Source organism: Sapajus apella, unplaced genomic scaffold, assembly GCF_009761245.1.
Source record: "Sapajus apella isolate SASKATOON/1434 unplaced genomic scaffold, GSC_monkey_1.0 scaffold136, whole genome shotgun sequence".
NCBI classification, from domain to species: Eukaryota; Metazoa; Chordata; class Mammalia; order Primates; family Cebidae; genus Sapajus; species Sapajus apella.
The window spans coordinates 1,131,524-1,150,974 of record NW_022437076.1 but is presented as its reverse complement, the minus strand read 5'-3'; the positions used below and the strand labels follow the sequence as shown (position 1 = coordinate 1,150,974).

At 43.3% G+C, this 19,451-nt stretch overlaps 1 protein-coding gene across 4 annotated transcripts in view; it reads left to right on the top strand.

The window, feature by feature from the left end:
- VPS53 (VPS53 subunit of GARP complex) overlaps positions 1-19,451 on the top strand; it is a 166,638-nt gene that overhangs the window by 7,726 nt on the left and 139,461 nt on the right. For all 4 annotated transcript variants that reach the window (XM_032263449.1, XM_032263448.1, XM_032263447.1 and 1 more), the window contains exons 3-4: positions 5,890-5,939; positions 7,965-8,031. In XM_032263449.1, coding sequence (XP_032119340.1) covers positions 5,890-5,939; positions 7,965-8,031 — 117 coding nt within the window. The remainder of the gene's footprint in view (positions 1-5,889; positions 5,940-7,964; positions 8,032-19,451) is intronic.

The window sequence follows — 19,451 nt, the reverse complement described above, 5'->3', positions numbered from 1 at the left end:
TGTGGTCTGTAATCACAGCTACTCAGAAGGCTGAGGCGAGAGAATTGTGTGAACCCAGGAGGCGGAGGTTGCAGTGAGCCTAGATCACACAATTACACTCCAGTCCTGGGTGACAGAGCGAGACTCCGTCTAAAAAATAAAAGGAAAACCTTTTAAATCTCCTAATAGTAAACTGAAGTCTTATCATTTGGAAGTTTGATTAGAGGAAAGTAAGTGAAATTTATAAAAAACTAATATAAAACTAACATAATTAGGAAGTTTGAGAAAAGAGTTATATGGGGATGTTTCTAAAGAGTCTTTAGTGACTCCCAAAATGCTCTGGATCTGTATTGTTAAGAGGAAAAAAACCCAGAAAACACAAGTTGAGGCACGATGGCTCTCGGCTGTAAGCTCTCATCCCAGCACTTTGGGAGACCAAGGTGGGTAGGTCACTGAGGCAGGAGGGTCGCTTGAGCCTGGGAGGTGGAAGTTGCAGTCAGCTGAGATCATGCTACTGCCCTCCAGCCTGGGTGACAGAATGAGATCCTGTCTTAAAAAAATGAAAATGATAGAAAAGATGCCAAATTGCTTTTCCCACTTCATTTTTGTATAGCAATATATTTTCATAAAACAGTAGAAGGCAATATGCAAGAATTCTGATTGTGGTCACACTCTCCTGGATGTATGGATGACTTATTTTCAGTTACAGCTCACTCACTGTACTTGTGACGAATTACCATATAATCAGGAAATATTTTTCAATAACTAAAATATTTAAAAATTATACAGCTAAAACTGTATAACCACATTATAACTAAACCCGATGAGTGATTCTCAAAGCGGGATAAACCCCACCGTCCAGCCAGTGTGGATTCCCATGGGGCTTTTCCCAACTCCAGGATTGGCCCTCGACCCTGATGAGGATTGCTGCTGTAGTGAGACACTGAGCTATGAGGGAGTGGGTGTCAGGTGTTTGGCGTGCGGGAAAATGAGGTCGGGAACCATTGCGTTAGAGGCAGATGATAGAGAAGAAAGAATGACTTGTCTCTGTAGCTTCCGACAAAGCACCTGTTCTTTCAGAGTATTTCCTAGTCTGGTTTTTGTTTTTTTTTTTTTAATTTGAGACGGGTTTCCATTCTGTCACCCAGGTTGGAGTGCAATGTCGTGATCTTGGCTCACTGCAACCTCTGCCTCCCAGGCTCAAGTGATCCTCCTGCCTCAGCCTCCTGAGTACCTGGGACCACAGGTGTGCGCCACCACATTCAGCTAATTTTTTTGTATTTTTGGTAGAGACAGGGTTTTGCCATGTTGCCCAGGCTGGTCTCGAACTCCTGAGCTTAGGTGACCCACCCACCTCGGCCTCCCAAAGTGTTGGGATTACAGGTGTGAGCCTACATATTTCCCAATTTTTTTTTTTTTTTTTTTTTTTTAGATAGAGTCTCGCTGTCACCCAGGCTGGAGCGCAGCGGTGTGATCTTGGCTCACACCACCGTTCTTGTCAAGTCTCCTGTCTCAGCCTCCTGAGTAGCTGAGATGACAGATGTGTGCCACCACGCCTGGCTAATTTTTGTATTTTTAGTAGAGACAGTTTCACCATTTTGGTCAGGCTGGTTTCGAACTCCTGACCTCATGATCTGCCCACCTCAGCCTCCCAAAGTACTGGGATTTCAGGCATGAGCCACCGTGCCCAGCCATACTTCCCAATCTTAACATTGAACAGGAGAATAGTGTGCTTCACATGGCAGAGGGGATTAAGGGAAATAATTTCCGAAAAGTGCTAGAATTGTTGCCTAAGAGACCCACATTAAGTGCTAGCATGCTTTCCCTTTTGCCTTCCCAACAGGTCTGGAAATAAAGGGAAAACAGTCACCCAAGGGCCACCTAACAATCAAATATTATAACTTTAGGATATTTCTTTCTCTTCTTTTTTTAAAATTTTTATTTTTTGGGATTCTCACTCTGTCACCTAGGGTGCAGTGCAGTGGCACCATCACAGCTAACCGTACCCTGGAACTCCCAGGCTCAATCGATCTCACCTCAGCCTCATAAGTAGCTTGTACTACAGGTGTGTGCCACCACACCTGGCCAATTTTTATATTTTTTTGTAGAGACGGAGTTTCACCATGTTGCCCAGATTGGTCTCTTAACTCTTGGGCTCAAGCAGTCCACCCACCTCAGCCTTCCAAAGGACAGATGTAAGCTTCCACACCTGGCCTCTGTTCTTTATAATAGCTGTATTCATGATATTATGAAAATGATATTATGGAGCCAGGTGCACTGCCTCACGCCTGTAATCCCAGTGCTTTGGGAGGCCAAAGTGGGGGCATTGCTTGAGGCCAGGAATTCAAGATCAGCTTGGGCAACCTAGCAAGACCCTGTCTCTATAAAAAAATAATAAAGGCCGGGCGCAGTGGCTCAAGCCTGTAATCCCAGCACTTTGGGAGGCCGAGGCGGGTGGATCACGAGGTCAAGAGATTTGAGACCATCCTGGTCAACATGGTGAAACCCTGTCTCTACTAAAAATACAAAAAAAAAAAAAAAAATTAGCTGGGCATGGTGGTGCGTGCCTGTAATCCCAGCTACTCAGGAGGCTGAGGCAGAATTGCCTGAACCCAGGAGGCGGAGGTTGCGGTGAGCCGAGATCGCACCATTGCACTCCAGCTTGGGTAACATGAGTGAAACTCCGTCTCAAAAAAAACAAAACAAAACAAAAAAATAATAAAATTAGCCAGACACAAATAACAAAATTAGTACGTACCTGTGTTCCCAGCCACTCAGGAGGCTGGGGTGAGAGGATTGCTTGAGCCTAGGCGTTTGAGGTTACAGTGAGCTATGATTGCACCACTGCACTCCAGCCTAGGTGACAGAGTGAGCTGCCGTCTTAAAGGCAGGCCATTTAATATTATAAAAATATTTGCTATCATAAAATAATAATAAAAATACTTTCTTGTTAGCACGGTATCATAAGCAATCTTTGTTATTTCATAGCCTGCCTGACTAGCATCTTGTGGTGGCATAAAGGTCTATCAAATAAATACGGCCTGATTTATTTGACTTTCCTGTTGATAGGCAATTAGGTCAACTCCAGGTTTTTGCCCTGTCATTGCAGTTGAACATCTGACTGCATAAATATTTTAGATTATTCTTAGAAAAATTGTTACGGCTTAAGACCTTCATGTCTAAGGATTATTACATTTAAGCAATGGTTACTGTCCCACCAAAAATCAGTATTTGCTCTTGTGAGATGACCTCCAAGTAACATTGTTCAGTGAAGAAAGCATGCTATGGAATGCTTTGGTTGTGCTTTAATACACAGGTTGCCTACCAGAAGGTAGAGAAGAAAGTGGCTCAGAGCCACTGCCTCTGGGAAAGAGAGCTGTGGGAATGGGCAGGGCAGGGTGAAAGGAAGCCCCCCTTTTCACTCCACACCTTCCTTTATCCAGATTTTTGGTCATGTACATGTTTTACCCATTTTAAATTGAATACAGATTTTTAAAATTTTTGGTATAATCTGCTGTTTTCCGAAAAGGTACAAGAATAGTACAAAAAAATTCATGGCTATCCTTCATCCAGGTTTCCTGATACATTTTTGAATGGGTTTTTTTTTAAATACCAAAAGAAATTTTTTTTTTTCTAAAGTGTGGGTTCCAGCAGAGACGGGTAAGGCAGGAGGAGCTACTATGCCATTTTGCATATAAACAGAAACTCAGAGTGGTACATCAGCTTGCCTTCCAGTTAGTAGTGGCAGGGTTGGGCCAGACTTCAGCTACTGTGAACACAGGGACAACTAAGTTGCTATTAACACAGTGGTGATTTATGTTATACCCAGTTTTTTTAAGTAATGGACTTGACAGAATTTGATTAAGTTGAGTTCGACTGAATTGGATTCCTCAATTAAAGTAATTTCTCTTTTCTGGGATTCATGTTTTTTGTTGTTGTTGAGTTAGGGTCTTGCTGTCTTGCCCAGGCAAGAGTGCAGTGGTGCGATCATGGCTCACTGCAGCCTTGACCTTCTGGGCTCAAGTGATCCTTCCACCTCAGCCTCCTGAGTACCTGGGACTACAGGCACATGCCACTGTACCTGGCTAACTTTTTTATTTTTTGGAGAGTTAATGTCTCAAAGTTTTGTCCAGGCTGGTCTTGAATTCCTGGATTTAAGTGGATATACCCACATTAACTTCCCAAAGTGCTAGGATTACAGGCATGAGCCATCATGCCCAGCCTGAGATTCATTTTAATCTCAAGCTGTTCTTGGAGTTCTGAAAATTCTGAGTAACTGTTGGCTTCGTCAGAACAGTAACATGAGCTATGACGACCCAGTCAGAAGTCTCAAACACTCATGGCCCGTTTCTCTTACCAGATCTGCCCCTTGAAGGCACCTGGCCTTCTCCTCCCAGCAGAGGTAGCCAGGAGCAATTTATAAGAGTATTTCCTGCACTATCCTCAATTCCTTCTGAGATAAAATATCTGTTAAGGGAGAGAGAGAGAGAGGATTTATTAAATTGTATTTTGAAAACTTGAATTAAAATGGTGCTACTGTATAAAATTGTACCTCCTCTCATCCAGTAGGGGGCACCATTTCCTCACATTTTCTCATCTCTAAGGTCAGAAGTGATCCGTTTGTTTTAATTGTCATTATAATAAAAAACTTTATTATAATCACAGTAGTAGTGTATAGTCAATAATTATAAAATACAGGCAGAAAGAAGAAAAATTTGAAATCCCTTAGTGCAATACAGAGTTGATAGATTATAGCTACTAATGCTGCAGCTACTAATAGAGTACAACTAATGTGTATCCTTCTAGACATTTTTCTAATGGCGCTCTATCCTCAAAAATAAATGTGTGTATTTATTGAAGTATAACATAATACAGAGGAGTACACCAATCTTAAGTGTACAACTTGATGAATTTTCACAGAATAAATACAGCCGCTAACTACCACCCAGATCAAGAAATGAAACATTTAAAAAAATCTGGCCAGGCACGATGGCTCATGCCTGTAATCCCAGCACTTTGGGAGGCTGAGATGGGTGGATCACGAGGTCAGTAGTTCAAGACAAGCCTGGCCAACATGGTGAAACCGTGTCTCTACTAAAAATATAAGGATTAGCTGGGCAAGGTGGCATGTGCCTGTAATCGCAGCTACTCCAGAGGCTGAGGCAGGAGAATTGCTTGAACTAGGACCCAGGAGGCAGAGGTTGCATTGAACCGAGATCACACCATTGCACTCCAGACTTGGTTACAGAGCGAGACCCCATCTCAAAAAAAAAAAAAAAAAAAAAAATCTCTGAAGGCCTTTCCTGCCTCTTTACTGTCACTGCCTTCCTCCAGAGATAAGCACTGTCTCAGCTTCTAAGACAAGAGAAGAGTTTCACCTGGTTTCCTATTATGTAAGTGAACTCGTATCCTATATACTCTTGCATCTGGCTTTCTTCGTGCCCCGTTACGTTAGTAATGTTTATCCATGTTGTTGTGTGCTATGATAGTTCATTCATTTTTGTGCTGTATTTTGTTATATGAATTTGTCACAATCATACATACCATGGGTCAGCAAACTTTTCCCTAAAGGTCCAGATAGTAAATATTTTAGGCTTTGTGGCCTATACAATGCCTTACACAATTACCTAACTCTGCCATTGTAGTTCAAAAGCAGCCATAGACAATGTGTAAGGAAATGGGCATGGCTGTGTTCCAATAAAATTTTATTTACAAAAAATTGGGGCTAGTCTGGATTTGGCAGTAGCTTCCGACTACTACTTTACCTTTTTTTTTAAAAAAGCAAAAGTCATACTATGTGATTACATTTCTTGAGATTTCATAAGTAGCGGTTGCAGATTATCATTTTCCATGAAAGAGGAATTCCAGGAAGTAAACTAACAGCTGGGTACTCTTTCTTCTTTATTGTAGTCTCTGGCAAACATAGACGAAGTCGTGAACAAAATTAGGCTGAAAATAAGGTGAGTAACATTGTATGATTGTTAATAATTAATGAAAAGTATTCCATGAGAGCACTGAAATCTCGTTTGCCATAGATGATAATATAATTTTTAAAAATTTTATTTATATTTATTTAGTTAGTTTTTTGAGACGAAGTTTTGCTCATTGCCCAGGCTGGAGCGCAGTGGTGTGATCTTGGTTCACTGCAACCTCAACCTCCTGGGTTCAAGTGATTCTCCTGCCTCAGCCACCCAAGTAGCTGGGATTATAGGCGTGAGCCACCATGCCTGGCAAATTTTGTGTTTTTAGTAGAGACGGGGTTTTATCATGTTGGTCAGGCTGGTTCCGAACTCCTGACCTGAAGTGATCCACCCACCTTGGCCTCCCAAGGTGCTGGGATTACAGGAGTGAGCCACCTCGCCTGGCCGTATAATTCTTTTATCTGTATGAACTTTGTGGCAAGGAACTCAATTCTTTGGCCAGTCTTCATTCAGTTATTCATACAAAAGGAAGGAAGCTGTGACAGAGTCTATTCAAAACAGCTTTTGTAATTGTAGAAGAAGGCAAAAGCTTTTCTAATAGATTTTCTTTATTTTTTTGAGACGAGGTCTTACTTTGTGTCCCAGGCTGAAGTGCAGTGGTGCAGTTACAGCTCAGTGTAGCCTCAAACTCTTGGGCTCAAGTGATCCTCCCACCTCAGCCTCCTGAATAGCTGGGACTACAGTGGTACATGACCACACCCGGCTAATTTTTGTATTTTTTGTAGAGATGGGGTTTTACCTTGTTGGATAAGCTGGTCTTGAACTTCTGAGCTCAAGTGATATGCCTGCCTCAGTCTCCCACATCTACTAGATTTTTTTTTTTTTTTTTTTGAGATGGAGTCTGGCTCTGTCACCCAGGCCAGAGGACAGTGGCATGATCTCAGCTCACTGTAACCTCCGCCTCCCAGGTTCAAGCAATTTTTTGTGCCTCAGCCACCCAAGTAGCTGGAATTACAGGCTTGCAGCACCATGCCTGGCTGATTTTTGTATTTTTAGTAGAGACAGGGTTTCACTCTGTTGGCCAGGCTGGTCTTGAGAACTCCTGGCCTCAAGTCATCTGCCCGCCTTGGCCTCCCAAAGTACTAGTTTTATAGACGTGAGCCACCACACCAGACCTTCTACTAGATTTTCAATGAATTTATTTCCGTTTTTATATTCCCAAGGCTGAGAGATGAAGATGGCCTTATATGTATATCCTTTGGTCACATAACAGCTAGCAATGTCAGGTCTGCTGGTGGGTTTGGTGGTGACCCATGATTAAACATTGTGAGCCATGGGGGAAGAGAAGCTGGGAGTCGTAGATCTGTCTCAGACATAGATTGCATGACCAGGGCCCAGAGCAGGAAGATTCCCTCTATCACCCTGGCTCTTTCTGCCTTATGAGGACTGAGGAACGGATTTTGCTTGAGGTAATTTAAGTTCTCTGGCGTGTTCATGTAAAGGCTTAGGAACTTTGTCATTCCTGATTTACTCCATGAAAAATACTGCAAGTTTTATTAGTCCTTTCAGAGAGCTCTGAATATTAAGTAAAACAAGCCATTTTTAAAAACAAGGCGTAGCAGCCGGACTTGGTGGCTCACGCCTGTAATCCCAGCACTTTGGGAGGCCAAGGCTGGCAGATCATGAGGTCAGGAGTTTAAGACTATCCTGGCTAACATGATGAAACCCTGTCTCTACTAAAAATACAAAAAAAGTTAGCCAGGCATGGTGGTGGGCGCCTGTAGTCCCAGCTACTTGGGAGGCTGGAGCAGGAGAATTGCTTGGACCCGGGAGGTGGAGGTTGCAGGAAAAAAAAAAAAGCTGAAGCATTTGTCTGAGCTAGGCTTGGCTTCCCACACTGCTATTGCTGCCCTCCACCTTCCTGATATCACTCACACATGTTTGGTTTTTGGGACAATTAGGTGCAGTCTGCAGAAGCTGGTGGATAAATTTGTTTTTTTTTTTTTTTGGTCAGCCTAGAGTAAAGATTATTTGAATGACTATATCCTTGAACTTTTTTGCCAGGAGACTGGACGACAATATTCGAACTGTTGTAAGAGGTCAGACGAATGTGGGGCAGGATGGACGGCAAGTAAGTAACTTATTCCACCGTATTACCTGTATTCTCCCAGCAGCCAGATGACCAGAACGTTGATGTGCCTTCCTGCAGCGCACTTTCTGATTGATGGTTTCACACACGCAGCAGGACAGGACAGGCAAGCAGGCACCCAGAGCAGCCCTGTGCTGTCACTTAGAGTCCACTGGACCAGGATCATATCCTGTGGCACAGCTTACTCGGGGCCAGGGGTCTGGAGGCCTGATGAGAACCCTGGAGTTTTCTTGTCTTTCTCTTTAGTGCCGGATAGCTCCTTTATTTTGTGGGCTATGGCTAAATGAGGTTGCTGCATTTGTCAGCTAAGTTGTTGGCATTTAGGTATTACTTTTGTGGCTGCAAAAGATAGTAACCCGACATAGTTATGATCCCTTGCACCTCACTTTGCCAGCAGGCAGTTAAGAATCATTTAAAAATTTTACAAGTTGACCTGGCACAGTGGCTTACTCTTGTAATCCTAGCACGTTGGGAGGCTGAAGCAGGTGGATCACTTGAGGCCAGGAGTTTGAGACTAGTCTGGCCGACATGGCAAAACCCTGTCTCTACTAAAAATACAAAAATTAGCCGGGTGTGGTTGTGTGCTCCTATAATCCCGGCTACTTGGGAAGCTGAGGCATGAGAGTCACTTGAACCTGGGTCAGGGAGGTTACAGTGAGCCAAGATTGCACCACTGCACTCCAGCCTGGATGATAGAGTGAGACTCTGTCTCAAAAAAAAAAAATGTTTTGTAACTCTTACTGGATCTAGTTAAGGAGGGCTGTTTGAAGGGAAGCAAGTGTTTAGGGAGGAGATATTCTTCAATCATTGAGGGGCCAGATGTTATCTGTCAGCCATTTTCTTTTTTCCTTGATTCTGTTCTTCTGTGGAGGCATTGTATTTCAGAAATTGCTGTTGTTGTAGAAACACTGCTCATGCCTTTCTAGTCTTCCTCTCTTACCATGTCCAGTCCTCCCTTTTCAGTGATAATTCAGTTAGGTCAGGAGTGCACCTTTACAGTCGCTTCAGTTCTGTTATTTCTCCTCTTGGACATTTTTTAGGACAGCTAATTTCTAAAATTACTCATGATGTTGCCCAGATTTGGAGTGGGAGGAGGGTATAATCCTCCCTTGAAATTTCCAGATCTCTGATGTTTCTGTTTCCTCTGCTAGTGGCTTACAGATGTTAGGAGTCTCTTTTGAATTTTTAGTTTTACCCGTCTGTCTGTTTTTGCTACGTTACAGCACTTTCTTTTTCCACTTTATCGTCTCTTTCCATTTGATAGCCATTTCCTTTGGCCTGTTTGTAAGGAGTTGGCCTTGTCATCATCAGAATCTGTGTGTAGGCACATTAGGTTCCTGAAACTCTTCCTGTTTTCTGGACTCTGGTGTGGGTTTTAGTCCTCATTTCCTCGTTTTTGTCTGTTGAGGTATGCTTCGTGAAGCTTGGCTTCTTTGGCAGATGAGCCCCATGTAATGGGACCTTCAGAGGAGTCATACTGAGTGACAGGGTAGCCTCAAGTATTCCAGCTGCATTCTGCTGCTTCAGCTTCCTGATAGATGTTTGATTGTGTTGTCTGCCTCTTCAGACACCTCATCAGCTCTGGCTACCAAATGAAATCCAAGGCCAGGCATGGTGGCTCACGCCTGCAATCTCAACACTTTGAGAGGCTGAGGCAGGGAGATCACTTGATCCCAGGAGTTCAAGACCAGCCTGGGCAACATGACGAAGCCCCACCTCTACAAACAGTACAAAATTAGCTGGGCATGGTGGTGGCCTGTGCCTGTAGTCCCAGCTACTAGGAGGCTGAGGCGCGAAGATCAACGGAGTCAAGGAATTCGTGGCTGCAGTGAGCCATGATTGTACCACTGCATTCCAGCCTGGGAATCCCAGTGAGACCCTGTTTCAAAAAAAGAAAAGAAAAGAAAGAAATCCAAATTCCTTTGCTTGGCATTGAAAATTTTGGTCTCCATTTCCAGTTTTGTCTCTCATTGTGTTCTGTCTATATTGAAGACGTCATGCTCTACCAGCATGCCTGTCCGTTGTGTTCTGTGTATACTGAAGACGTCGTGCTCTACAACAATGCCTGTCCATGTGTTCTGTCTATACTGAAGACTGTGCTCTACCAGCATGCCTGTCCGTTGTGTTCTGTCTGTGCTGAAGACTGTGCTCTACCAGCATGCCTGTCTGTTGTGTTCCGTCTGTGCTGAAGATTGTGCTCTACCAGCATGCCTGTCTGTTGTGTTCTGTCTGTGCTGAAGACTGTGCTCTACCAGCATGCCTGTCTGTTGTGTTCTGTCTGTGCTGAAGACTGTGCTCTACCAGCATGCCTGTCTTTTGTGTTCTGTCTGTGCTGAAGACGTCGTGCTCTACAACAATGCCTGTCCATTGTGTTCTGTCTATGCTGAAGATGTTGTGCTCTACCAGCATGCCTGTGCTCTCTGGGCCTGTGCTTCCATACTGCTTTGTGCTTGAAATGCTTTTTCTCCTATTTCTTTCAGCAGCTGCATTTCCAAATCTTACCCATCCAAGGGCCAGCTCAGATACTAGTTTCTTGATGATATTTTCTGTTTATCTCATCTGAATGCACCAAGGAATCAGAATTTTGAACCAGAAAGGGTTCAAAACTCATCTGGGCCACTCCCCTCGTTTTACAGAGGAGAAAATGGATTCCAGTATCACTTGATATCCTTTCTCTCATAAATCCCACAGCCCTATTCTTGTACTTTTCATTTGGCTTTGGGGTCTCCCTTGACTTAATAGAGAACAAGTCTCATCCCTTTGATGTTTATAAGCTCCGTGAAGGTGAGAACTATACCTTTGTTATCTTTATTTCTCTACACATAGTCCACGTGCAATAACATTTTCTTCAACTGAGCTGAGTGCAATGGCTCATGCTTGTAATCCCAACACTTTGGGATTCCTAGGTGGGAGGATTGCTTGAGGTCAGGAGATTCAGACCAGCCTGGGCAACATAGTGATACCCGTCTCTACAAAAAGGTAAAAGAATAAGCTGGGTATGGTGGTACAAGCTTCAGTGAGCTGAAATGGCGCCACTGTACTCTGACCTGGGTGACGGAGTAAGATCCCCATCTCCAAAAGCAACAGCAAAACCCCACAACATTTTATTCAACTGTATTGAATATTTTATCTGCTTAAGATTGTTTATTAATTATAAATAAACAACATTTTATCATAAAAACATTTTGATCAGCAACTGGGTATTCCTTAAAAGTGATTTAAAATTTGTTTTTTTTTTTTCTGAATAGTCCCAGCTTACTACTATTTGGAAAAACAACGCTACTGTTCAGTGTGATTCAGCCTACATTTGGAAAGGCTCACTAGAAATCTTAAAATACAGGAGTCTTAGATATTTAAAATTTCAGGAATGTGAAAATAGTGAATGAGTCATCAACATTTTTTGTTGGGTCATGCTGTGTATAATAGATGTATATCTTGTAGTTATTTATGTTCCAACCTGTGGTTTGGGACTCTTGCAAACTAGCAGCATTGCAGAGTCGGACCCAGAATTAGCCTGCTGGATAGTCGGCATTCTCCACCATCCCGTATTAATAGGTTACAGGTTGCCGCAGCCCAGCAGGTCATATTTCAGAGAGCAAGACCACATTTTCAAGAATGTTTAGATAGCCTTTCAATCTGTGATGGAATTTTGTATTTGTCTCCTTAGAATCCAGACAGAAAGGAAGCCCAGAAGAAGTAATTGCTTTTCCTGTCATGCCTCCATCTGTCTTTTCCAGCAGTTTGTAATGCAAACTCAAGCAGAGGCTTTTTTCCACCCTCCCAGGGAGCTCTTGGGTCCTGTCCTTGTCAACTCCTAGGGATGAAAGCCTTGCTCTCCAGCCCTGACTGGCTGGCGGTTTGCTAAAAGGAGTCTATTAGACTGGCACAGACTTGGTAGAATTACGGATGTTCCAAAATACTGAGTTTTATCGGTTGAGGCCCCACGTTCCTGTCCTCCCTGGAACAGAAGAAAAGCTTGCTTTCAGAACTCGTTTCCTGAGCTGAAGCACACTCAGAAGGGAATGGTAGTATGGACAGAAGGAGTTTTCCTTTTACAGATTTAATCTTGATTGTGTGTAATCAGAACTGATGTGCTGCTTTTTAATTTTATTATTATTTTTTTTAGGGACAGGGTCTTGCTCTGTTGCTCTGGAGTGCAGTGGTGCAACCATTGTTCACTGTAACCTTGAACTCCTGGGCCCAAGCGATCCTCCACCTTAGCCTCCCAGGTAGCTAGGACTACAGGCATGTGCCAACACACATAGTTATTTTTTATTTTTTGTAGAGATGGGTACTTGCTGTGTTGCCTAGGCTGGCCTTGAACTTCTGGCCTCAAGTGATCCTCCTGCCTCGGCCTCCCAAAGTGCTATGAGCCACTGTGCCCGGCCTAGATGTGCTTCTTAATCTGTAAATAAGGGGAAAGTGTTTACTTCATATTCATGGTGTCTTAATGACATTTTTAGCAGAAAAGTTCTTTTGGAAAAGCAGTGTTTTTGACTCAAAAATTATTTGGAGATAAGGAATGATTTAAATATTGAAAACATATAGGTCATTTCTTGAGCTTCTTGAAGTTTCCGAAATACCGGCAGCTTGGTTAACATTCTGCTAAATGTCTGGAGAGTCTTTACTTTTTGACCACCTCCTGTGTGGACCAGCTTGAACTGGTCTAGTCTATGACCTCTTCTAGCCAGACGGTGATGCTCTTACAAAGTTTACATGGCACTGAATCCTGTCCATTTTTCTCTGTTGAAATCATCAGTAAGAAGCTTTAATTAAATGCCCACATGTTTGAAATTTTGTGGGTGAGTCAGTTCAACAAGTACATGATGTGATATGCTATGAAATTTATGCAGCTTCCCAAGAATTAAATTGGATGTTTTGAATGTGGGTAGAAAGAGAGGTGAATACCGCAGCGGGTTAGAGGAAGAAAAAGCTGGCAATATGAAATTTCAAGCATGGTCAAATGTTGACCAGTTGTCAGTAAGCTCTCAGAATCATAGGAGAGGTCAGCTACCGAGTTTCTGTCTCTTGAGTGGAGGGCTGCAGCATAACTGCTTCTTTGATCAGAACACGAGTAAGGTTTGGGAGAAGAGAATTATTACAAGTCATCCCCTCTTACCTGGGGGGATACATTCCAAAACCCCCAGTGGATGCCTGAAACATAGAAAGGAGCAAGCACTGTATATGGTATATTTTTTCCTATATGTCCATACCTGTGATACATTTTAGCATATACATCAGGCACAGTAAGAGATTAACCACAATAACTACAAGCAAAGTAGCACGACGATGACAGTATGGCAGCATCACTGCTCTTGCGATTGGAGCTGTATCCAGTAGCTGAGATGGCTGCTGAGTGACTGAGACGGGCGCTGTATTTAGCGTGGCCATACTGGGTGAAAGATGACCCATGACCTGTTCAGGACAGAATTGGGTAGTGTAAGATTTTATCACACTAGTCAGAATGGCGCGTCATTTAAAATTTACTAATTGTCTATTTCTGGAATTTTCCATTTAATATTTTTGGACCACAGGTAACTAAAACCTCAGAAAGTGAAACTGCTGATAAGGAGGGGGTGCTGTATTGCCATCTCCAGCTCTGCTCACTCCTTCAGTTTGGAAGAAGGTTTAGATAATTAGAGTAAAATCTTCCACCCAGTTCAGGAATCCTTTGTATTCCATCTCTAACATTTCATTATCCTGCAGAAGCTTGGATCCTTTCAGTGATGTGGAGCTGACTATTGTATTGGTCCACAGGACAGACTAATTGGGTTTTCTGTAACTTTGGTTGTGAGAAACTTCTTTCTTAGACTGAACTGAAATAGTGAAATAGACTTCGTTGTAACTTCTCCTTGGTCTTAGTTCTGCCAGTTGGAGGGGTGTAAGCCTAACCCCTTTTCCTTACTACAGCTTCTGAAATTGAAAATGGATACTATATTCCTAAGTGTTCCCTTTTCTAGGCTAACCATTCTTAGTTTTTTCATCTTTGTAATGTAATTTCCAGACCCGTTGTCATCCTTGCTCTTGATAGCTGTTTGTCAGCATCCCTCTTGGAATGTGATTCCCAGGAGTAGACCTTCTGTGTGAACATGCACTGAGACAGTTTACCTCCTTGCTCTAGGCGGAGGCCATTAACTTAGAGGCTGCGATTCAGAGTGTCTGTCAACTCCCTGAAATTAACTGTAAATTTTTGTACGTCTAGACATATTTCTGGGAGGAAAACTTACTGATTTTTCTAGATTTCCTAAGGAGTCTGTGACTCTTCCAAAGTTAAGGGCCACCGATTTTAGACACTGTTCTTCCATTACCTTGGAATTGGTGAGATTTTTGGCAGCCATATTACATGTTTGGCTTCTGTTGAGTTGGCAGTCACCTGAAACCCCCAGGTCAAAAGTTGCACACAGATGGCCACAGAACTAAGAAAGTCAGGCTAGTATGCATCCAAATACATTTGCCAGGGGAGTGAATGCCCTGTCGTAAGGGGATAGCCGCCAATTAATTCTAACCAGTTGTCACATCTGAATGCAGACCTGGAATTGCCAGATCTATCAGTTTTTCAAGAGAAGCCGGAAATCCAGATTTTTATGTGACTCTCACAATTTTTAACTGTTGGCTTAGTGTTTTTCACAAACACTGCAAAGGCCAAACAAAACACATCTGTGGGCCAGTGCTGTCCCAGGTCTCTTTTCATACGAACTTCATTTAAACATTCTCCACTTCTATTTATACAAGAGATTCTTTGAAATTGTCAGACTGTGTGTGTCTCAGCTTTCGTTCATGTTACTAGTTCTGCTTGATTGTTTATCCCATCAAGACGTTTGGGAATTTACATGACCTCCCCATTTTATCATGAGCAGATTTGCCGGACATGCTTTCTGTGTCTTCATTCAGGTTGTGATGAAAAGGCGGAATGGGGTGGATTCAGAGCCACATGACATGCCATCAGAGGCTTCCTGTTCTTCCTCCTCACTTCAGTGCATAGTGCCAGACCCATAAAACAAAGATTTCTACTTGTCCTTGGGTGTCATCCCCGGGTTTATGTCTTAATCTTTTCATGTCTTGATTTTCACTGAAAAGGAGATTCTTGGTACTTGCCTTCTTCACTTTTACTTAGAGATATCATAAAGATTTATGAACTAAAGCAGGAAAGTACATTGCCTTCCAAGGAGAAAGTGTTTCCTTGCTTTTACCCCTCAAAATTAGCGTATTATCCAATTCAAGCATTAGAGCAAACATAGGCTGGGCTTGGTAATTTACACCTGTAATCGAAGAACTTTGGGAGGCCAGGAGTTTGAGATAAGCCTGGGCAACACAGCAAGATTCCATCTGTGCTAAAAATTAAAAAAAAATTAGTCCAGCCAGGCACGTTGCCTCATGTCTGTAATCCCAGCACTTTGGAAGGCAGAAGAGGGCAGATCACCTGAGGTCAGGAGTTCAAGATCAGCCTGGCCAACATGGTGAAACCTGGGCTCTACTAAAAATACAAAAATTAGCCAGATGTGGTGGCATGTCACAGATAGGAGGCTGAGGCTGGAGAATGGCTTGAACCTGGGAGGTGGAGGTTGCAGTGAGCTGAGATGGCGCCACTGCAGTCTAGCTTGTGTGACAGAGTGAGACTCCATCTCAAGAAAAAAAAAAAAAAGAAGAAGAAAAAATTAGTCCTACATGGTGGCACAAACCTATAGTCCTGGCTACTCAGGAGTTTGAGATAGGAGGATTGCGTGAACCCAGGAGTTTGAGGTTACAGTGATCTCTGACTGCGCCACTGCACTTCAGCCTGGGGACCCTGTCTCAAGTGAAAAAAATCAAAAACCAAAAATAACTGTGTTCTCCAAGACCTATGTGGTAGGACTTCACAGCATAGCATTGGTCTTCATTATGTGGAATTTTGAATTTGTCTTGTTGGCTCACTAGAAGGAGAGTTATGTTCTTATCCTCCATCACTTTAAATTTGTCCTTTTTTTTGAGACAGGGTCTTGCACTGTTGCCCAGGCTGGAGTGCAGTGGCACAATCTCAGCTCACTGCAACCTCTGCCTCCTGGGTTCAAGTGATTTTCCTGCCTCAGTCTCCCAAGCAGCTGGGATTATAAGCATGTGCCACCATGTCTGACTAATTTTTGTATTTTTAGTAGAGATGGGGTTTCTCCACCTTGGCCAGGCTGGTCTCGATCTCCTGACCTTGAGATCTGCCCACCTCAGCCTCCCAAAGTGCTGGGATTACAGGTGTGAGCCACAGCGCCCAGTCTTAAATTTATTCTTTCTCTCATTCTCTTTTGGGAGGAAAATGAAGCCCATTGATTGATAAAAATTGAAGAAAATAAATGGTATTAGTAATAAAGAGACCACAAATAGTTTGGGGGAAAAAATGGCAGTTGCTGCTTGGTTTTTCCTACTAAAACATACTACAGCTAAAGCGGCTGAGCTTTTAAAGTATGGCCTCAAAGTTTCCCATTAGTGGCCAGTTATGGCTGGACATTTTTTGTTTCTTTGTAATTATTATTTTTTGCACTATACTTTTCAGTGTATCTGCAAATAACGCTAAACTTCAGGAATTGCTGAGGTCTGGGCATGACCTGGGAGTGCAGTCAGCACCGGGATCTGGGGGGCAGCCCTGGAGCCGGGTTGTTAGGTCAGCCTTTTCTAGGGTCAGAGTTTTGATTCCGGCTCACAGTTATTTCCCAACCAGGATTTCTTACATCTAGTGCAGAGATCAAGGTTGGCCTGCCTTTGTCAAGTTTAATCCAATGACTGTTCGTTTTGCCTGCTTCTAGAGTGCTGTTGATTGTAGTTGAGGTGGGGACTCATTGAATGTCCATTAATTGTTTAACAATATAGTGAAACTGGATTTAGTCTCACTACCATTCTTCACCCTGTTGCACACAAACCTTGTGTGTTAGTCTGCTCTCACGCTGCTGTGAAGAGATACCCGAGACTGGGTAATTTATAAAGAAAAGAGGTTTAATTGACTCACAGTTTTGCAGGGCTGGGGAGACCTGAAGAAACTTACAGTCACGGTGGAAGGGGAAGCAAACCCTTCCTTCTTCACAAGGTGACCAGAGAGAGAAGAATGAGAGCTGAACGAAGGGTGAAGCCTCTTGTAAACTATCAGATCTCGTGAGAACTTACTGTCACGAGAATAGCGTGGGAGAAACCACCCACAATTCAGTTACTTCCCACCAGGTCCTTCCTGTGACATGTGGGCGTTATGGGAACTACAATTCAAGATGAGATTCGTGTGGGGCACAGCCAAACCATATCACTGTGATAGCGCTTTTTTGGCAGGGAGATATGTCTGCGGCATATTTGGAACCCTTTGCCACGTTTCCTCTAGAATCCCTCATTTTTAGAAAACCTTTAAGGAACCCAAATAGCTCTCTTTTCCCCCCTGTATGTACAATGAAGGACTGGCATTTTATTTGAATTCTCTAAGGATTGGGATAGTTAGATGTTTTCAGTAATGTAAGATTGGATGGTAGCCTGGTCAAGTGAAGAAAACTTGAGCTTTGAATATAAATTTTGTCTCTGCTGTTGTCTGTGTGATCTTGGACAAGATACTTTTCATCTGTGACATGGAGATAATATTACCTGCCCCAGGGTTGGTGGGGGAGATTAGAATTAATATATTTTATTTTTCTACTTATTTATTTGTTTACGAGACAGGGTCTTATTTTGTTGCCCAGGCTAGAGTGCAGTGGTGCAATCACAGCTCGCTGCAGCCTCAACCTCCTGGGCTCAAATGGTCCTCTCGCTTCAGCCTCCTGAGTAGCTGGGACCATAGGCACATGCCACCATGCCTATCTGATTTTTATCTGATTTTTTTTTTTTTTTGAGACAGAGTCTCGCTGTATCACCCAGGCTGGAGTGCAGTGGCACGATCTCGGCTCACTGCAGCCTTCACTTCCTGGGGGTGCGAGCGATTCTCCTTGCCTCAGCCTCCTGAATAGCCGGGATTACAGACAACCCACTACCATGCCTGGCTAATTTTTATATTTTTAGTAGAGATCGGGTTTCACCATTTTGTCCAGGTTAGACTTGAACTCTTGACTTTAGGTGATCTGCCCGCCTTGGCCTCCCAAAGTGCTGAGATTACAGGCATGAGTCACCGCGCCCAGCCAATCTAATTTTTAAATGTTTATAGATGAGGTTTCGCTATGTTGCCCAGGCTAGTCTCAAACTCCTGGCCTCAAGCAATCCTTCTGCCTCAGCCTCCCAATGTACTGGGATTTTAAAACACCTTGCACCATGTTGGGCTCACTCATGTTTAGTAAATGGCGTTTACTGCTGAGTGTTGTATCATCCACTGGAATTGAGTGTTTATTGGGCTCACTCATGTTTAGTTAAAATGGCAGTGAGGCCATTGCTGCTGAGTATTGTATCATCCACTGGAATTGAGTGTTTGTTGGGCTCACTCATGTTTAGTGACAGCAGTGAGACCAGTGCTGCTATTGTATCATCCGCTGGAATTCAGTGTTCCTGGTTGTGCACATCTAGGTATTTGTCAGGTTCCTGTGGCTTTTCTGTCAGCTCCTTTGCATCCCCACTGCTCTGCTTTAAAGCAGCTCCAGGTTTACTTGCCCTGGGTTATCAGAGGCCCCTTGCTGCCTTCAGTGTGCTGTTCTCCGTGAATAGAAATGGCAGCACAGCTTACCAATGGTCCAGAATATTTGTTGTGGCAATAGTGGTGGTAAACATTCAATTCTCTTGTCCTGTCCTTAAGAACTCCATTAGACATTTGCCAGGCATGATGTGCAGTATCACCCCAAGCTAAACAAATATTCCACATGACCACAATTTCCAAATTCTTTTTTTTTTTTTTCTTAGAGGTGGGATCTCACTTTGTCATCCAGTCTGGAATGTAGTGGCAGGATCATAGCTCACTCTAGCCTTGTACTCCTGGGCTCACGCAATCTTTCCACCTCAGCCTCCCAAGTAGCTAGGACTTCAGGTGCACACCACTATGCCTGGCTGATTTAAAACATTTTCTGTAGTGATGGAATCTCACTGTGTTGCCCAAGCTGGTTTTGAACTCCTGGCTTCAAGTGATCCTCCCACCTCTGCTTCCCAGAGCGCTGGAATTACAGGCCTGAGTCACTGCAGCCAGCCATTTCTCTTCTCTGTCTCTCTCTTTCTTTTTTTTTTTTTTTGACACAGGGTCTTGCTCCAGGGTCATCCAGGCTGAAGTGTGGAGTGTGTAGCTCACTGTCTCAAACTCCTAGCCTCAGACAATCCTCCCACCTCAGACTTCCAAGTAGCCAGGACTACAAGTGCATGTCACCATACCTGGCCGATTTTTAAATTAAATACTTATATATTTTTGTAGTAATAGGGTGTTCCTTCGTTGCTCCAACTGGCCTTGAACTCTTTGCCACAAGTGATCCTCCTGCCTCAGCCTCTCGAGTGGC